General features: G+C 51.2%; 1 protein-coding gene and 1 long non-coding RNA gene across 3 annotated transcripts in view; one reads left to right on the top strand and one right to left on the bottom strand.

The window, feature by feature from the left end:
* Positions 1-19,321, top strand: part of LOC135248973 (myosin-9-like) — a 32,237-nt gene extending 12,916 nt beyond the window's left edge. For both annotated transcript variants that reach the window (XM_064324110.1, XM_064324111.1), the window contains 35 exons: positions 1,468-1,560; positions 1,687-1,750; positions 1,981-2,079; positions 2,371-2,514; positions 2,604-2,699; positions 2,817-3,088; positions 3,183-3,356; positions 3,471-3,644; positions 3,795-3,909; positions 5,298-5,488; positions 5,816-5,937; positions 6,025-6,094; positions 6,377-6,537; positions 7,055-7,163; positions 7,257-7,388; positions 8,169-8,375; positions 8,965-9,102; positions 9,309-9,432; positions 9,534-9,705; positions 9,907-10,119; positions 10,354-10,498; positions 11,296-11,502; positions 11,622-11,726; positions 11,986-12,138; positions 12,508-12,756; positions 13,078-13,290; positions 13,491-13,703; positions 13,970-14,131; positions 14,235-14,363; positions 14,535-14,623; positions 15,012-15,135; positions 15,670-15,878; positions 16,011-16,119; positions 17,301-17,473; positions 17,698-19,321. In XM_064324110.1, the coding sequence (XP_064180180.1) occupies positions 1,468-1,560; positions 1,687-1,750; positions 1,981-2,079; positions 2,371-2,514; positions 2,604-2,699; positions 2,817-3,088; positions 3,183-3,356; positions 3,471-3,644; positions 3,795-3,909; positions 5,298-5,488; positions 5,816-5,937; positions 6,025-6,094; positions 6,377-6,537; positions 7,055-7,163; positions 7,257-7,388; positions 8,169-8,375; positions 8,965-9,102; positions 9,309-9,432; positions 9,534-9,705; positions 9,907-10,119; positions 10,354-10,498; positions 11,296-11,502; positions 11,622-11,726; positions 11,986-12,138; positions 12,508-12,756; positions 13,078-13,290; positions 13,491-13,703; positions 13,970-14,131; positions 14,235-14,363; positions 14,535-14,623; positions 15,012-15,135; positions 15,670-15,878; positions 16,011-16,119; positions 17,301-17,473; positions 17,698-17,806 (5,259 nt within the window). In that variant the 3' untranslated portion in view covers positions 17,807-19,321. The remainder of the gene's footprint in view (positions 1-1,467; positions 1,561-1,686; positions 1,751-1,980; positions 2,080-2,370; positions 2,515-2,603; positions 2,700-2,816; positions 3,089-3,182; positions 3,357-3,470; positions 3,645-3,794; positions 3,910-5,297; positions 5,489-5,815; positions 5,938-6,024; positions 6,095-6,376; positions 6,538-7,054; positions 7,164-7,256; positions 7,389-8,168; positions 8,376-8,964; positions 9,103-9,308; positions 9,433-9,533; positions 9,706-9,906; positions 10,120-10,353; positions 10,499-11,295; positions 11,503-11,621; positions 11,727-11,985; positions 12,139-12,507; positions 12,757-13,077; positions 13,291-13,490; positions 13,704-13,969; positions 14,132-14,234; positions 14,364-14,534; positions 14,624-15,011; positions 15,136-15,669; positions 15,879-16,010; positions 16,120-17,300; positions 17,474-17,697) is intronic.
* On the bottom strand, positions 199-509 carry LOC135248975 (uncharacterized). The gene is made up of 2 exons (XR_010328533.1): positions 424-509; positions 199-335 (listed from the first exon to the last, which is right to left on the bottom strand). It is a non-coding gene; the product is annotated as an uncharacterized LOC135248975 (long non-coding RNA).
* Positions 19,322-19,487: the final 166 nt, after the last annotated feature.

Consider the following 19,487-nt stretch of genomic DNA (forward strand, 5'->3'; position numbering starts at 1 on the left):
GGTTACTAACCGAGGATAGCGTTGGTCACGTTGACATGGCTTTGGTGTTGCTCAAAATGGGGAATTTTGTGAAAATTCATACAGACAAGAACGATTGAGATTTTTTTTCAACAAACGAGTTGCTCCACATATTGTCCCTGGAGCTCACGTTTGATTGAGCTGTGATTTATACTCTGCATCCGTATCGTTCAGTATCTCTCTCGATCTTCTCTGTGTGAATTATGCATTTTTGTCGGCCTTTGTGTGTGTGTGTGTGTGTGTGTGTGTGTGTCGGCACGTGTACAGGCACGGGGGTGTATTTTGATTTGGGATGAAGGGTGTGCTGGATTGCGTACCTGCTTGTGTGTGTGTGTGTGTGTTGGCACGTGTACAGGCACGGGGGTGTATTTTGATTTGGGATGAAGGGTGTGCTGGATTGTGTACCTGCTTGTGTGTTTACGTGAGTCGGATCACAGGTTTATGTAATCACTACACAGCATAGGTGCACTGCATTCCTAGGTCCTGTTAAAGGTAAAGTCGCCATTTTGTCTGCCCGTCTAATTGTTATAATGTACTTGTCAGCAGTGATTCTGTGTGGATGTGTATTGTGTGCTTTTGTGCGAGTGTGCCTGATTTGTGTACGCGCCAAATTTAAGTTTGCGGTCATTTCTGTGGCCCCCCCCGTGTCATCGCCTCACCTGGTGCAGCGGCGGACAGGCGGTGTTTTTAGCTGGACCTGACCTGCAGTATGTCTCTCTGCATGGGGTGTGTGGGGGTCACTGTCCTGTGGGCGGGCGGGTGGTGAAAGGACAGGTCAGCACTTGCTTTTGGCTGGGTCAGGACGAGCATTTCTGCGTGGGGTTTTACTGCCTGTGCTTGTTCGAGTTGCACTCTGTCTGTGCCGTGTTAATGTGTGGGATTAGAGTGAACAGTGGGTGGAGGGGAAAGTTTTCGTTAAGAACACGTATGTATAAACTAAGTTGGCTGTGTCGAGTGTTATGAACATGCTTTGTCAGTTTTGTTTAATAAACCGAAATGCATCAGCTTGCAGTGGTGTATTTAGTCTCATTTAGTGGTGTAGTATTTCCACACAGAGTAGGTAATTGGGGAAATTTATCTTGCTTTATCACGGCCAGGAGAACCGTTCCAACTTCAGAGGGTTTATATGCAAAAAGAACTGCATTAAATGTAAACCGTGTAAATAAAATGCTGGTCAGCACTTGATACGCCTGTAGGCTGTATGGCTTCCCTTGCTGCTTGGCTACTGGTGAGCTGTGTGAAGTATAGACTGGACCAGTTTAAACTGAATGAAAGGACCGTTTCTGGGAGCAATATGTGTAAAGCTGTAGTCCTGCCCATTTCTTTGTAAACCTATGTTTAAGTGTGTGGTACTTTAGTTTAGTTTGCAGTGTAAACCGAAGTGGCCACTACTCATTTGTTCTAGGCCATTATAATAGAGTATTGTTCAATACCAATGTTGTCCACTAGGGGGAGCTGGAGAAGCAGCTGCTGCAGGCTAACCCCATCCTAGAGGCCTTTGGCAATGCTAAGACGGTCAAGAATGACAACTCTTCCAGATTCGTAAGAATAATCACACATTTTCTGCTAATTTCATCAAAGATTTGTAGTATGAATTTTTGTCAAAACTCTGGTTACTTTGATGACTTCCTCTAATGACTGTTGTCCCTCCCTCTCATTGCCTCTCAGGGGAAATTCATCAGAATCAACTTTGATGTGAATGGTTACATCGTGGGAGCCAACATCGAGACCTGTATCCTTTCACTCTGTGTCTAACCTGCCAAGCCAAGCACCTTTTAGTGTCGTCAAAACATCTGAGATGAATAAGTATCTTGTACTGAAATGCAGACTAATTGCTGAACTTCTATATGGATGGACGCCCACACACACACACACACGATTGCACGCACCCACGCACGTACACACCGTATGGCTATTATTTCTTTCTGGCCTGGTGCCTTCCCTTGACGCGCTCTTTGACAGATCTGCTGGAGAAGTCCCGTGCCATTCGCCAGGCGAAGGACGAGAGGACCTTCCACCTCTTTTACTACATGCTGACGGGGGCTGGCGACAAACTACGCTGTGAGAATGTTATCATCCGTCTCAGCAATGAGCACCGGCAGTTATGTGCTCGACTCGTTAAGCCCTGCTTGCGCTGGAAGTCACATTGCCCTGCGATTGTTCTCCCAAGATGGCTGAACAACTGAAATACAGTGACAATGGAGTAAAATAAGCTGCAGTAAAAAACGGACTGCATACAGTACATATAGAGTGCACATAATTCAGTCATTGTGTCGTATGCAGAATAGCAGGGTGCTGGTGTGTGTCTGTATGAACCGTATTAATGCTCCCCCTGTCCTCCTGCCCACTCAGCGGAGCTGTGTCTGGAGGACTATAAAAACTACCGCTTCCTGTCCAACGGAAACGTGACCATCCCGGGCCAGCAGGACAAGGACCTCTTTGTGGAGACCATGGATGCCATGAAGATCATGAGCATCCCGGAGGACGAGCAGATCGGTGAGGCGCATCCTCCGTCCCCCTTTCCTCCTCCTCCTCTTCCTCCCTGCTTTCGAGGTGTGTAACATTCATTCCTCCGCCCCCCCCAGGTCTGCTGAAGGTCGTGTCAGCGGTTCTCCAGCTGGGGAACATGAGCTTCAAGAAGGAGCGACACTCCGACCAGGCCTCCATGCCTGATGACACAGGTACTGCCAGCCAATCGGTTTCTCAGTAAATGAGTGGATAGGTGTAAATAAGCCCCTCCCACTGCAGCAGTATTCTAACCCCGCCCCCCACCCCCCCCACCCCCATGTCTGGCTCAGCCGCGCAGAAGGTGTGCCACCTGATGGGCATGAACGTGACGGACTTCACCCGGGCCATCCTGTCCCCCAGGATCAAGGTGGGCCGCGATTTTGTGCAGAAGGCCCAGACCCAGGAGCAGGCCGAGTTCGCCGTGGAGGCCCTGGCCAAGGCCACCTACGAGAGGATGTTCCGCTGGCTGGTCATGCGCATCAACAAGGCCCTGGACAAGACCAAGCGTCAGGGCGCCTCCTTCATCGGCATCCTGGACATCGCCGGGTTCGAGATCTTTGAGGTAGAAAAGGGAAAAGAGCTATCTCCTTTGCCATCAGTAGAGTACGTCTGGGTAGAGAATTCTAAGCCTTCATGCCTTTTTTTCCTCTCTGCAGCTGAACTCCTTCGAGCAGCTGTGCATCAACTACACCAACGAGAAGCTGCAGCAGCTGTTCAACCACACCATGTTCGTCCTGGAGCAGGAGGAGTACCAGAGAGAGGGCATTGAGTGGAGCTTCATCGACTTTGGCCTGGACCTGCAGCCCTGCATCGACCTCATCGAGAAACCTGTGAGCCTCTCCCTTACTCTGTCTTACTCTGTGGTGTCTGTGTTTCCCCCCCTCCCCACACTGGCCCCACTGGCCCCACTGACCCTGGACCTTCTTTATCCCCTCTTCTCCCAGACCAGTCCCCCTGGAATCCTGGCCCTTCTGGATGAGGAGTGTTGGTTCCCCAAGGCCACAGACAAATCCTTCGTGGCGAAGGTGGTTCAGGAACAGGGCACCCACCCCAAGTTCCACAAGGCCAAGAAGCTCAAAGACGACTCTGACTTCTCCATCATGCACTATGCTGGGAAGGTAAGGGGATTCCTTATACGGTTCTTGTGTGATCGCCATGGTTTCCAGAGCGCTCCTGGATAAGGAAAATTGGCTTCTTTGATGACAAAAAGAGATGAAATGGCTGCCAGACGCACAGGCGTGATTTGAGACACTTCCTGTCCCTCTCAGGTGGACTACAAGGCCGACGAGTGGCTGATGAAGAACATGGACCCCCTGAACGACAACGTGACCACACTGCTGAACCAGTCCTCAGACAAATTTGTGTCCGATCTGTGGAGAGATGGTAAGAAGGAGAGCGGTTTTGTGGATATATATATATATATACTACTGTAAAGAGTGAAATGTTTTACTCTTGATTTAAGTCACAGCAGGATTTAATTATCTCTGAACTGTAAGAACAAACATGACATTTGTTCATATTTTATTACAGAAATTAATTCATGTAATTATGTAGTAGAATGCTCCAAACCACTGTGCGTTTTAAGCAATTATGGACAATGAACAGCTTCAGAGTGGTAAAGGTCCCTTTGTTATAGTACACCTGTGAAAATCATCTGAAACATTATGCTGGACTGTTTACTTGGAATATTTACTGTATGTATTCATAAAAACACTTTTCTCTTTCTCCATTTATTTCCTTTCCTATATTTATGGTGTGTTTGTCCTTGTTTTGTCCTTTCACGTTCCACCTCTTGATTCCTGGGCTGTTTATCAACATTGCCTTTCTCTCTTCCTCTCTTTGAGTTGTCAGAGTGGCTGTTTTTATCTGCGCTTTCCTATTCTCCATCTTGACTTGGGTGATCAGGGTCTTTTGTTAACATTCTATTTTCATTTGACCTTTTCTCTCCGTACGTTTCTCCCTTTTCAGGACTAGCAACCATTTCTTTTACTTCTCCTTTTTCTCTGTCCCTTGTCCTCAATGTCAGTTGCTGTTACCCCTCCCCTGTTCATTCTTTTTGCTTCAGCTTTTTCCTGAGTTCATCTGAAATTAGGGCTTTTGCTGTTCAAGTGTTAAGTTAAATTTCATGCATTGATTGTTTTTCAGTGATTTCTTAAAGGGAACACCTTCCACTGTCCATTTCTCTTCTATTGAGCGCTTGGTGTTGTATTTGGGTCTACCTGGTGGTGTCCAGTGGTACTGCAACAGCTGGTATATACTGCATGGGTGTGAAAATGTTATGAGAGCACAACAGTCTTTAGAGAAATTAACCAAACTGGTGCTAATGAGTATAACTATAATCACATTACACTTTGCACACCTGTTTATTTAACAGCCTGTACACAAGTGTGTAATCGCACTCTCTGACTGCTTCAAGTTGTGTAAAAATCTGTATTTGCCCATGCTTTACATCATTTGACTCCTTGCTTCTGTCATCTCTCCTGTGTTTTTGCATTCACTGAGTGTTTCTCTACGCTCCCCTCTATCATGTTTTTGGAGTGACAGATTGCGAGAGCATGCTTCTATGATCGCGACCATCCGGGTGTCTATTTAATGTAATAACCGTGTCTGTTTCGAGTTCCAAAAATGATCTCGGGGCCGCGTCTCGCAACTGTCCGTGCAACTATCTTCTTGGAAATAAACCGCATTTCTTCCTCCCTTTTATGAACGCCCTTCGGTTCCCTGCTCTCCACCACACGTGTGCACCTCCGTTGCCATGGTTTCCCCTCCAGTGGACCGGATCGTGGGCCTGGACCAGGTGGCCGGAATGTCGGACTCGATGGTGGGGGCCTTCAAGACCCGCAAGGGCATGTTCCGCACGGTGGGGCAGCTGTACAAGGAGCAGCTCGCCAAGCTGATGGCCACCCTGAGGAACACCAACCCCAACTTCGTCCGCTGCATCATCCCCAACCACGAGAAGAAGGTGCGGAGTTGAGCCTGCTTCAGGCACTGGGCAGTAATGCCGTATCAGTGACCTAAAGTAAATGTGTAGCAATAGTCTATTTGAACGGGAATTAATCCACTGGATATAAATAAATGTTACTATTTTTTTTTCATTGAAGAGATCAACATAAATATTTTGACTGCAGAAATGAAAATATATTTGTATTGCACTGGTTTTATTCATTTGGTCCTACGTGATATGAATTCCACAAAATGGTTGTTCCATAATTAAATTCTTGAGGGTGTACTCTGAAACTCAGGCCAAATTCTAAACCACCACCTGACCCTTCCTCCCTCTCTCTCACAGGCGGGTAAGCTGGACCCCCACCTGGTCCTGGACCAGCTGAGGTGCAACGGTGTTCTGGAGGGGATCCGCATCTGCAGACAGGGCTTCCCCAACCGCATCGTCTTCCAGGAGTTCAGACAGAGGTACGCTCAGCTGCATTTTGGGGGCTGTTCCTGTGGGGCGTGCACCACGGGCAGTGCCCTTTTTAACGCCCTGTCCTTCTTCCCCAGGTATGAGATCCTCACCCCCAACGCCATTCCCAAGGGCTTCATGGACGGCAAGCAGGCCTGTGCACTCATGGTGAGCCCTGAACCCTTTCAGCTCAGCCTGTTTCCTGGGGCTGCACAGCAAAGTGCCTCCCATTCACAAATTTACAATACGACTTGGGTGACAAGGTGGTTAAATGATGTATTTGTCATGTGATTTTATTGCCTTTTAGTGGATTGTGTGAAGCAATGCAGGTTAGTCCTTTGCGGGTCGGCGTGGTGCCTTCCTCGGGTCAACTGCCTCAGTAAGTCTTCTTCCCTGTGAGTGGGCCGATGGGTGAGTGCGAAAAGCCGTATGCCTGGTGCTTGCCCTCAGATCAAAGCTTTGGAGCTGGACCCGAACCTGTTCCGGATCGGCCAGAGCAAAGTGTTCTTCCGGGCCGGGGTCCTGGCCCACCTGGAGGAGGAGCGAGACATGAAGATCACCGACGTCATCATCAGTTTCCAGTCCTGGTGCCGGGGCTACGTCGCCCGCAAGTAAGGGCTGTAGACTGCAGCTTCTGTGGACTGATCGATGTGGTATCTCAGACTCTGTAGTGCAGTGATTCTCAGACTTGGTCCTGGGGGGACCAAGAGCTGAGGTCCCCAGTCTTATCCAGAAAGGGCCAGTGTGGGTGCACACACCTGATTCTATTAATCAACCACTAGCATCTTTGCTAAGCACCTTGATTAGTGGAAATTAGAAATGTTAAATTTCTGGGATTGCAGTTGAGGTTGGAATGAAAACCAGCATATACCCCCAGGGTCGAGTTTGAGAAAACTGCTATAGTGCAGTGTTCGAGTTTATGAGTCTGAAATGCAGGGAACAAATATATACTCGAGATGAACCATCAGTCATTAGTTTATTATGCTGTCATTAAGTCATTCACCTTCCTGGAGTTTGTTGCCTACATGCATTCCGCTGTGACCAAAAAAACATTTGTGAACTCAACTGAGAGGACTTACGCGATTGAAAGTTTATTGAATCTCTTTGTGCCCGTCTTCTCTCTCTCAGAGCCTTTGCCAAGAGACAGCAGCAGCTGACGGCCATGAAAGTGATCCAGAGGAACTGTGCTGCCTACCTCAAGCTGAGGAACTGGCAGTGGTGGAGGCTCTTCACCAAGGTGGGGTCACACTGCTCCTGGATCCATCATTTCTCATTTATCCCTGTCACTGTTGCGGAAGCGTGAGTTCACAACATCTCCCTTCTCGCACAGGTGAAGCCGCTGCTCCAGGTGACCCGGCAGGAGGAGGAGATGTTGGCCAAGGATGAGGAGCTGATCAAGGTGAAGGAGAGGCAGCTGCAAGCCGAGGAGCAGCTGAAGGAATACGAGACCAAACAACAGCAGGTGTGAGAGCGTCTCTTTTTAGTAGCACTCTTCTTCCTGTGCTGAACTTCCGGAGCTAGCTGGTATGGCGCTAGCTAGCGCCTGTTGATTGCCCCTGGTCTGGAACTAACTAGCGTGCTCTGAACACCCTCGGTCCAGAGCTAGCAGAGCATGGGCTGAACACCCTCGGTCCAGAGCTAGCTAGCACGGGCTGAACACCCTCGGTCCAGAGCTAGCTAGCACGGGCTGAACACCCTCGGTCCAGAGCTAGCTAGCGTGTGTTGAATGCCCCCGGTCCGGAGCTAGCTAGCGCACACTGAACACCCTCGCTCCAGAGCTAGCTAGTGCACACTGAACACCCTCGGTCCAGAGCTAGCTAGCACGGGCTGAACACCCTCGGTCCAGAGCTAGCTAGCACGGGCTGAACACCCTCGGTCCAGAGCTAGCTAGCACGGGCTGAATGCCCGTGGTCCAGAGCTAGCTAGCGTGTGTTGAATGCCCCCGGTCCGGAGCTAGCTAACGCACGCTAAACTCCCTAGTCCAGAGCTAGCTAGCGCACACTGAACACCCTCGCTCCAGAGCTAGCTAGCGCACGCTGAACTCCCTCGGTCCAGAGCTAGCTAGCGCGGGCTGAACACCCTCGGTCCAGAGCTAGCTAGCACGGGCTGAACACCCTCGCTCCAGAGCTAGCTAGCGCACGCTGAACTCCCTCGGTCCAGAGCTAGCTAGCGCGGGCTGAACACCCTGGTCCAGAGCTAGCTAGCGTGGGCTGAACTCCCTGTCCCTCTCCTTGCACCTCAGCTGAGCGCGGAGAAGCTGGCCCTGCAGGAGCAGCTGCAGGCGGAGACGGAGCTGTGCGCGGAGGCGGAGGAGATGCGCGCGCGCCTGGCCGCCCGCAAGCAGGAGCTGGAGGAGATCCTGCACGACCTGGAGGCCCGCGTGGAGGAGGAGGAGGAGCGCGTCACTCAGCTGCAGACCGAGAGGAAGAAGATGCAGCAGAACATCACGGTGAGGGCAGGCCTGCAGGGAGCGAGGGAGAGGGAGAGCTGATGTGAAGAAGAACAGGTGTTAAGAGGCTGTGTGTTTACCTGTTTAAGGGGAGGGGTCAGTTATCACCACATCTGCTCAACCACACACGGGCCTTTGAGGTGCTGACAGTGTTTAGGAGGAACCCTCCCATGCGTTAATGTAATCTGCGTGTTCACACGCGAACACTATCACACGAACGGTAAGACAGGCGCATACACGAGAATCATGGTCATGGTAGCACATCTAAAGGCAAGGTCTCTGCAACTGCACAACAGGGTGTACTGATGGTACATTGAGACTTGAATATGTGGGAGAGGGGAGGTGAGTGGGTGTTAGAGGGGAGGTGTGTGGGTGTTAGAGGGGAGGTGTGTGGGTGTTAGAGCTGCTCAGCTGCAGTGCATCTAAAGATATTTATCAGCGTTGTTTTCCATTTTTACCTCGTATGAGAGTGGAGCTATAGATGAGTGGACTACTGTGTGAAAACATTAGTTAAAATACACTTAAAATGGCAGTTATTTAAAGCCCTTTACACCTTTCCCCCTCTCTCTCTCTCTCCGTCTCTCTGCAGGACCTGGAGACGCAGCTGGATGAGGAGGAGGCCGCCCGGCAGAAGCTGCAGCTGGAGAAGGTGACCACGGAGGCCAAGCTGAAGAAGGTGGAGGAGGACGTGATGGTGCTGGACGACCAGAACAACAAACTGGCCAAGGTTAGTGAATCCTGGGTCACGGCGGGCATCGGCGGCATATTACTGGGGTAAACAGGCCCAGCCCTTGTGGTTTGAGGGTTATTTGTGGACTGTGTTGATGGGCGGGGTGGTGTTTGAGTGGGGTTATGTGGGTAGTATGCACAGCTGTGGGCTGGTTTGGTGGTTTTCTGTGGATTCTGAGCTGATGGCTGTTTGTGCTTCTACAGGAAAAGAAGCTGCTGGAGGACAGGATCTCTGAGTTCACCACAAACCTGGCGGAAGAGGAGGAGAAGTCAAAGAGCCTGCAGAAACTGAAGAACAAGCACGAGGCCATGATCACCGACCTGGAGGGTGAGCCTGACGCACTGGGTCCAGGGTCCAGCCCTCCCCACCCGACCTGCACCTCCACACGTCCCCTAACGCGCACGTCTCCCCCCTCCCCCCTCTCCCAGACCGTCTCCGCAAGGAGGAGAAGCAGCGGCAGGAGCTGGAGAAGAACCGGCGCAAGCTGGAGGGCGACTCCACCGACCTGCACGACCAGATCGCCGAGCTGCAGGCCCAGATCGCCGAGCTCCGCGCCCAGCTGGCCAAGAAGGAGGAGGAGCTTCTGGCAGCCCTGGCCAGGTAAGATCACCTGTCCTCACCTGTACCCACCCGTCTCACCTTGTGTGTGCAACTCCTTATAACAGAACTGTGTGTCTGTGTGTGTCTGTGTGTGTGTGTACTTATCTGCGTCAGTCTCATCTGTGAGCACCTCTGCATGTAGAACTGCATTCTCATCTCTCTCTCTCTCTCTCTTATCCCTCCATCTCCTTCCTACCTCAGGATGGAGGAGGAGGCAGCGCAGAAGAACATGGCCCAGAAGAAGATCCGGGAGCTGGAGGCGCAGCTGTCGGAGCTGCAGGAGGACCTGGAGCTGGAGCGGGCGGCCCGCTCCAAGGCCGAGAAGCACCGCAGGGACCTGGGCGAGGAGCTGGAGGCCCTGAAGACCGAGCTGGAGGACACGCTGGACTCCACCGCCGCCCAGCAGGAGCTCAGGTGCGTACGCGCACCTGCCCTCGTAGGGGGCTGCGGCGTGCTCACCGCTTCAATGCATACACGTCTTCAGCTTAGGCTACTGTAGGCTGCAGTTTCATACACATACAATTAACAGCTGCTGGAGAAAGCTTATTGATCCCGCACCCGGGATCTGTCCCACGGTAAGGATTGAACAGTTCTGCGCGTACGCCGCCGCCTCTCGGTGATTTCAGTCCGTCTCTCCGGCTCGGTCAGATCGAAGCGCGAGTCGGAGGTGGCGCACCTGAAGAAGACCCTGGAGGACGAGGCCCACGTGCACGAGCAGCAGGTGGCGGACATGCGGCAGAAGCACAGCCAGGCCTTCGACGAGCTCAACGAGCAGCTGGAGCAGGCCAAGCGGGTAAGCGCTAACTGTGACTGCGCAGCCGGAGCAGGCCAAGCGGGTAAGCGCAAACTGACTGCGCAGCCGGAGCAGGCCAAGCGGGTGAGCGCTAACTAACTGCGCAGCTGGAGCAGGCCAAGCGGGTGAGCGCTAACTGACTGCGCAGCTGGAGCAGGCCAAGCGGGTGAGGGCCGTTTACCACCCATTACGTAATGAGCGTGCTCACTCCCGCGCTGACTCACTTACCCAGAGGCAGAACCACAGGATGTGACACTCATTTACTGAGTAACTAACCCAAATGAAGTTTTCCTTTTATGGCGATGTTTATTACAGGCACTTAATGGCTAACCGCGTGGGGCCAGTCAAGATAAGCAGTGATGTGGGGAAAAAAAAGTACAGCCTCTGTCAATCCTATGGTCTTGCATAATGGGACATAATTAACCTTTGTCTGATCCTGACCACGTTATAATAGGAGAAGAATCTAACCTTGTGACATAAATCAACAGCTTTTTCTAGTTAGCAAACTCATTATTTGTACAACTGCAAATAAGCCGAGATCCATATCACACATACAGTAGAATGTTTTTGTACATTTTTACATTGTACACAGGAAGTTGTACGTTTCTTATTTCCATTTCACTGAACAATTTCTCAAAGGACAGAGACACACACACACTCTGTAGCATGATTCTCATTATAATTTTAAAGGTGGACATGGAGGAAAATGTGGCCTTTTCCGTAACCGTGTTACTCTCCATCGGGCAACAACTTACTGCCTGACACGAGCATGTCTGTCCGTCCGTCCGTCCGTCCAGAACAAGGTGTCCGTGGAGAAGGCCAAGCAGGCGCTGGAGAGCGAGCGTAACGAGCTGAGCATCGAGCTGCAGACGCTGATGCAGGGGAAGAGCGACTCGGAGAGCCGCAGGAAGAAGGCCGAGTCGCAGCTGCAGGAGCTGCAGGTCAAGCACGGGGAGACCGAGCGGCAGCGGCACGAGCTGGCCGAGAAGGTGTCCAAACTGCAGGTGTGTGAGGGGGAGAGAGCGGGCCTGGGGGGTCTCCGGGGGAGGGGGGAGGGGGAAGGGGAGGGGGGGGGTCACGTTAGCAGGGACACGCTGACCGCTTTCTCCCCCGCCCCCCGCAGTTGGAGCTGGACAGCGTGAACGGGCTGCTCAGCGAGGTCGAGGGGAAGTCCATCAAGGCGTCGAAGGACTGCTCCGCGGTGGAGTCCCAGCTGCAGGACGTGCAGGTGCGACGGCCTTCTCGCGTCGCCACGGCGTCTCCCGCCAACACGTGCATTCACACTCCATTTCTGTTCAGACTGCGTGGTGTTTATCCACAGCCCACTCTGTTTAATATAGTCTGCCTTTGAATTGTTTTATTAAGGTTTTTTTTTTTTTATGCTTTGGGAATCGTGTGGTGATTTTTTTGCGATGGCGGCGTTTCCATTTTGGAGGTCCTGGCGGAATCTAACCTCCTCTTCCTCCTCCCCCTCTCCCCTCCTGCAGGAGCTGCTACAGGAGGAGACTCGGCAGAAGCTCTCTCTCTCCACCCGTCTGCGGCAGCTGGAGGATGAGCAGAACAGCCTGAGGGAGCAGGTGGAGGAGGAGGAAGAGAGCAAGAAGAACGTGGAGAGGCAGCTCGCCAGTCTTCAGTCTCAGGTAACACTGGCCCCCTCCCCATCCTGCTGTCTCCACCTCTCTCTCTCTCTCTCTGTAGGGCCTCTCAGTCTTCTCCCCTTCAGCTATCCTGCGTCACCTCTCTCTACCACTTATCAAAGCTTGTGTGTTCACCGTATTCACAGACTCATGAGGCATTCGGTAGTATGTTCCAGCCTCTTTTCTGTTCACCTACAGCCTACAGTGGCTCTGTCCAAGACCTACAGAGTCCTGTGCTGTGTTGTGGCGCACACCCCAACGCTTTGCCTCTAAAAGTTTGAAGACGTTCATTGAGCACAGTTTCCTGTCCCTCGCTGGCTTGCTGTCCTGTCCACCTCTTGACCCTTGACCCCTTTTGCCCTGCCCGCACAGCTGGCGGAGATGAAGAAGAAGCTGGAGCACGAGGCGTGCGCCTTGGAGGGCGTGGAGGAGGGGAAGAAGAGGATCCAGAGGGACCTGGAGGGCGTCACCCAGCAGCTGGAGGAGAAGAGCTCCGCCTACGACAAGCTGGACAAGACCAAGACCCGCCTGCAGCAGGAGCTGGACGACATGCTGGTGGACCAGGACCACCTGAGGCAGATCGTACACAACCTGGAGAGGAAGCAGAAGAAGTTTGACCAGGTAAATGCACGAGGAAATATGGGTCACAGATGAACACATACTGCTTCTTGATAGATTTTTTTATCATCTTCCAGCAAAAAAAATATGCTCCACTTTACTGTTTATGGCCGCTAGCAACACACCCGAACAGGCTAATGCTTATCGGACAGCCGGTGTCCGTCTTTCATGGCATTTAAAAGTATCTGTGGAGGTAAATAAAATAAGTTTCAGACATGCTGTGTCTTTAAAAACCTTTGAGAAATAGCTCCTGCAGGGCAATCTGTTGGCTGGAATGGATCATTCACGGCAACATCGTCCTCCTTCTCTCTCCTGTCTGTGTAGATGCTGGCGGAGGAGAAGGCCAACTCGACCCAGTTCGCTGAGGAGCGGGACCGGGCCGAGGCGGAGGCCCGGGAGAAGGAGACGCGGGCTCTGGCGCTGACCCGGGAGCTGGAGGCCATGTCGGACATGAGGAACGAGCTGGACCGGGCCAACAAACTGCTGAAGGCCGAAATGGAGGACCTGGTCTCCTCCAAAGACGACGTGGGCAAAAGCGTAAGGGGATTATGCTTTTTATTAGCTCCGAAATGGTACAGACCATGCAAGTGTGACCTTAAGATGAAAAACACTACCTAGATTTCCTAAAATACAGGTTGTGTGATGTCATTCATAATTATATTTTGAGAAATAAGTCATATTGTCCAATTGGAAGTTGAGACAATGCTCACGGTCACGTTCCACACTCCTCCCTCCAGGTGCACGAGCTGGAGAAGTCGAAGCGAGGGATGGAGCAGCAGCTGGAGGAGATGCGCACGCAGCTGGAGGAGCTGGAGGACGAGCTGCAGGCCACGGAGGACGCCAAGCTGCGGCTGGAGGTCAACATGCAGGCCATGAAGGCGCAGTTCGACAGGGACCTGCTGGCCCGCGACGAGATGGGAGAGGAGAAGAAGAGACAGCTGGTCAAACAGGTGCGTGGTGCACACAAGATCTACTCGTGCTTATGTCAACAGGCTTCCCCTCCCCAACAGCAGACACTGGGAACTGTCTGAATGCCCTGAAGCGATGTTCTTCATTTTCTTTCTTTACCATTCCACCAATCTGAGGTAGCTTTGACCCCTTCCATGTTCTATGGATCGGCTGGAGAATGGAAGCAGCTTTAGAGATTTTGGACGCAGCCGCGTATGTTTAAAACCTGGCGTGAGTGAAACGATCACCCCCCCCCATCCCACCCCAGGTGCGGGAGATGGAGATGGAGCTGGAGGATGAGCGTAAGCAGCGGTCCGTGGCCGTTGCTGCCCGCAAGAAGCTGGAGCTGGACCTGGTGGAGCTGGAGGCCCAGATCGACATGGCCAACAAGAACCGGGACGATGCCCTCAAACAGCTGAAGAAACTGCAGGTACCATCACAGCTCAGTTTACACACACCCTCACACACACACACACACACTTCCACACACACACGCAGAATGCAGATGTTTAGGACTCTCTTCCCCCTGGCAGGCCCAGATGAAAGACCTCCTGAGGGAGATAGAGGACTCCCGTCTTGCCCGCGAGGAGGCGCTCGCCCAGGCCAAGGAGAACGAGAAGAAAATCAAGACCATGGAGGCCGACAACATGCAGCTGCAGGAGGTCAGGCTGCAGGGCTGTCCCTGTCCTCCACCCCGTCCCCATCCCCTTCTCTGCCCTCCCCATCTCTTTACCCAAATCTCCACCCCTCCACCCCAAACATAGTCACCGTGCTTCCTCTCACTCTCGCTTGGCTGACTGTTCATCCCTCCTCCTCCTCCTCCTCCTCCTCAGGACCTGGCCGCAGCAGAGAGGATGAAGAGGCAAGCTCAGCTGGAGAGGGACGAGCTGCAGGATGAGATCAACAGTCAAGCCTCCAAGAAGTATGGCCTGCTTAGTACCCTGCCTGCTTAGTGCCCTGTCTGTTCAGTGCGATGGCTCAAATGTGTAGTGCCTTGTCTACTTAGTGCGATGCCTCAAATGTATCTGAAAGCTTGCTGTGGCCTCCTGTATATGACTAAGAAAGTTCCACTAGCTGTAACTGAATCTTTAAAACGTGCTTGTTGGTTCACGACCTTTGAACCTCGATGTGGACCATCTCAGAAGCTGACCCCATCCTACTGACGTTTTTTCACTCTGCCACTCCACGTCCTGCTCTCCTTCACCTCTTCCCTCGCTCTCCTTCACCTCTGCCCTCCCTCCCTCCTTCCCTCTCCTTCACCTCCTCCCTCCCTCCCTCCTTCATCTCCTCCCGCCCTCCCTCCCCTTCAGCACGCTGATGGCCGATGAGAAGCGGAGACTGGAGGCGCGGATCGCCCAGCTGGAGGAGGATCTGGAGGAGGAGCAGTGCAACACTGAGCTGGTCAACGACCGTCTGAAGAGGGCCACTGCACAGGTACCCAGGACGGGCAGAGAGGGCGAACCTGACCTGAGAGAGCTTGAATCATTGCATACTGCTCTCTGTACACCTCTCACGTTCCTTCGAAATCACTGGAAGTCAGAAATTATAAAAATGAATTTGGGTTTTAAAATTCTTAAAATTTTACTTTTTTGAAAAGCTTTGTCTCCATGTTTTCTGTAAATAAGTACATGTAGAAACTGATTATTGATCACACTAAATTTACATCAGAATTGGGATGTGGATTGGGCTTGAAAGAGCTTCTGGGGCAACATTAATTTTCAGGGCCATTTATGCCCACTGGTTTATTTAATTTCAATTTTTGGCCAATTTTAAAGTTTATATGGGGGCCTTTGAACTTTGGACTCTAAAAGCAGATTGACTTTAAAGGTTCTCCCGTTGGCATGTGTGAGTCTAGGAGCCGTATCTCATGTTTTGTCTGCAGGTTTCAGGTGCGCTGAAATGAGCACAGATTGGGACTGTATTCCTAGACTGACTGAACTCTTGCTCCTGTCCTCCCGCCTTTCTCAGGCTGAGCAGATGACGACCGAGCTGAGCGCGGAGCGCAGTAACTCTCAGCGCCTGGAGGGGGCGCGCTCACAGCTGGACCGCCAGAACAAGGAGCTGAAGCTGAAGCTGCAGGAGCTGGAGGGGACCGTCAAGAGCAAGTACAAGGCCAGCATCACCTCCCTGGAGGCCAAGATCCTCCAGCTGGAGGAGCAGCTGGACATAGAGACCCGGTGAGATCCTGGCACACTGACTCTCTGTCTCTTCCTCTCTTCCTCTCTGTCTCTCTGTCTCACTCACGCTCTCTCTCTCTCTGTCTTCTCTCTCTCCTTTCTCTCACTGTCGCTGTGTCCTTGTGCCCTCAGGGAGAGGCAGCAGGCGTCGAAGCTGGTGCGGCGTACGGAGAAGAAGCTGAAGGAGGCCTTCCTGCAGGTCGACGACGAGCGGCGCAACTCTGAGCAGTACAAAGACCAGGTCCGTCAGTGCCCTCGCACTCACACACTGCCCAATACACTGCAACTGCGCAGGCATGCAGCAGTGCAAAGACCAGGCCATTCACTACCCTTACACTCACACACTGCCCATGGCACTGCAAACTGCACAGGCATGCAGCAGTACAAAGACCAGGCCATTCACTACCCTTACACTCACACACTGCCCATTACACTGCAAACTGCCCAGGCATGCAGCAGTACAAAGACCAGGCCATTCACTACCCTTACACTCACACACTGCCCAATACACTGCAAACTGCACAGGCATGCAAAGACCAGGCCATTCATTACCCTGTCACACACTGCCCAATACACTGCAAACTGCACAGGCATGCAAAGACCAGGCCATTCACTACCCTTACACTCACACACTGCCCAATACACTGCAAACTGCGCAGGCATGCAGCAGTACAAAGACCAGGCCATTCACTACCCTTACACTCACACACTGCCCATGACACTGCAAACTGCGCAGGCATGCAGCAGTACAAAGACCAGGCCATTCATTACCCTGTCACACACTGCCCAATACACTGCAACTGCGCAGGCATGCAAAGACCAGGCCATACCTTCACTACCCTGCTGACACTGAATGCGCCGAGACACGACCGGCCTTCACCCTTCCGACACTGCCCAAACCCCGGCATGCAGGCATGCAAAGACCAGGCCATTCATTACCCTGTCACACACTGCCCAATACACTGCAACTGCGCAGGCATGCAAAGACCAGGCCATTCACTACCCTTACACTCACACACTGCCCATGACACTGCAAACTGCGCAGGCATGCAGCAGTACAAAGACCAGGCCATTCACTACCCTTACACTCACACACTGCCCATGACACTGCAACTGCGCAGGCATGCAGCAGTACAAAGACCAGGCCATTCACTGCCCTTACACTCACACACTGCCCATGACACTGCAAACTGTGCAGGCATGCAGCAGTACAAAGACCAGGCCATTCACTACCCTGTCACAGACTGCCCAATACTCTGCAACTGCCCAGGCATGCAGCAGTACAAGACCGAGGGCCTAACCGCACAGGACGCTCGCGTGTGTTCAGCGATGCGCCAGATTTCCTCGTCCCGTTTCCACGGGCCGTGTTCCCGACGCGTCTCTGACAGCGCGGTCTTCCGGACTCTGACCCGATTTCCGCAGGCGGACAAGCTGAACAGCCGGATGAAGCAGCTGAAGAGGCAGCTGGAGGAGGCGGAGGAGGAGGCCACCCGCGCCAACGCCAACCGCAGGAAGATGCAGAGGGAGCTGGAGGACGCCACCGAGTCCGCCGACGCCATGAACCGGGAGGTCAGCACCCTCAGGAGCAAGCTCAGGTAACCCCGCCCCCTTCGTTACTTCGCTTCCCTCGTGTCGCTTATCTTGCATCGTACCGGAATCTATTATCTTTAGCTTTCTTCACCGTAAGAACGGCTGCTTGTGTATTGTGTAATGCATTATGGGATTGTGACGAATGGATTTGTTGGGATGCAGCTCGTGGGAGCTTGTTAACACTGGAATGTGTGGAAATGTGTTTATTTGGGTTGAAATTCATTTTCAGGCGCGGGGACGTGCCCTTCACCTTGCGACGTATGATTGGCCGGTCTGGAGCAGAGAGTGACGAGGAGGTGGATCCCAAGAGCGAAACCCCTGAGCCCAAACCAGAGTGACCTGCCCGTCAGGGACTGTCACAGTGCCCCTGCTGGCCACAGCAGGGAACTGATTTATATACTCAGTCACTTTTGCATGCACAGCTCTTTACCCAGATTGAAATGGTTATGCCTCCACATGCCAAGATGTTTGTATGTGCAACACTGTAACACATTCATGGTTACATGCACACATGGACAGATTAAATGCTGTACATGACTTTAACACAGGTGTACACAGTACCTGGTTAGTATTTTTTACAATCATTCAGATTTTCAGAGTCCACTGAGAAATCTGTTCAAAAAGCTACACAAATGTTCACAGAGTAAATGCAAACATGCACATAAATATATATATTTGGCCAAATGACTCATCTTAAGCATGAATGTGAATATTTTTGAAAGGAAACATTCTTACTATATTCTTATTTCTGGATCTATTTTTCTATCTATGAATTTTGAGAAAAAAGCAAAAATATTTAGAATACAGAGGGGACCAAAGTAGTACTGCCATCTAAGAGATTTGTATTTTTAAGTTTATACTATTTTGTGAAAGTATGAAAGTTTTTATATCTTTCTACCTCTCTTTATATTAGGGGGTTATATGCTAAATGTACTGTATAAAATATAGCCGTTACTAGTTCACTTTATACATTGGTTTGGGATTATTAAAATGGCTTTGCATTGGAAACACTCGTGCATGTATGCAATTGGATCAATGCACCTGGAAACACACACTTGCACATGGTTAGACATTATATCACAATGAAATGTTAAATTAAAATTTTTAGACCCACACATTGAAGATCACATAGTGGTCTTGGTGCAGGTTTTGCACCAAGCACAATTATTATACCGGTTACGTGATGTCACTGTTAGAGCCATATGAAAAATGGTTAATAAAGATGCTGCAACACACGTGAGAATGTGACGCAACGAATACAAATCGAGACATGCGTGTAGCCTAATAAACCAGCATAAATTACACTATCCAGGGTTTTCTGCGATCTTCCTGCACAAGCAAACAACTACACTTTAATGTGGATGTTTGTGTTTACATACAAATGTGGGGCTTATACGGTGGTGGGGTAGGGTTATGTTTTTGTTCGTAGTCTCTGCACACATTCTCTGGACACTGCTTTGTGGAGCGCTTTGAAGTATTAGACAGACCAGCCATTGTTTTTTTTTTTTTTTTTTTTTTTTATTAACTCCCTGTAACTGCATTATAACACACTGTATTTTTCAGTGATCTTTGCCTTATTATCCCTGCCTGTATTCTTTGATTCTGTTTGAACGTGCGGCGGGGGTGGACCAGGTTCGTTCGAATGGGTGCGCACCTCTGTGATTGAACGTTGGAGTCTAAAAGTTCCACCACTAGCTGCGTTCGGTTTTCCTGCTGGTGCTGCCAAGGAAGCGAGAGAAACGGTTTAATTTATCCCATTTAAAACCCGGATTTTGTACTGTTCCTTTTATCTGGAGATATGATACGTGTAATATGAATTACTGTTGCAATAAAAATTGGCTTTTTCAACTGCTTCCTATAACTTGTGGCATTTAATTCTTAGCTAACCTGTGTGTGTGTGTGCGTGTGTCCGTGTGCGTCAGTGTTTACTGATGCGGTTATTCGAATCTATCGAGCTTTTTCGCAGAGTCACAAAACCTTTACAAAATAGCGTATTTGTGACCGTGTCTGTAAAAAGAC

This window comes from Anguilla rostrata, chromosome 2, assembly GCF_018555375.3.
Source record: "Anguilla rostrata isolate EN2019 chromosome 2, ASM1855537v3, whole genome shotgun sequence".
Classification (NCBI taxonomy): Eukaryota; Metazoa; Chordata; class Actinopteri; order Anguilliformes; family Anguillidae; genus Anguilla; species Anguilla rostrata.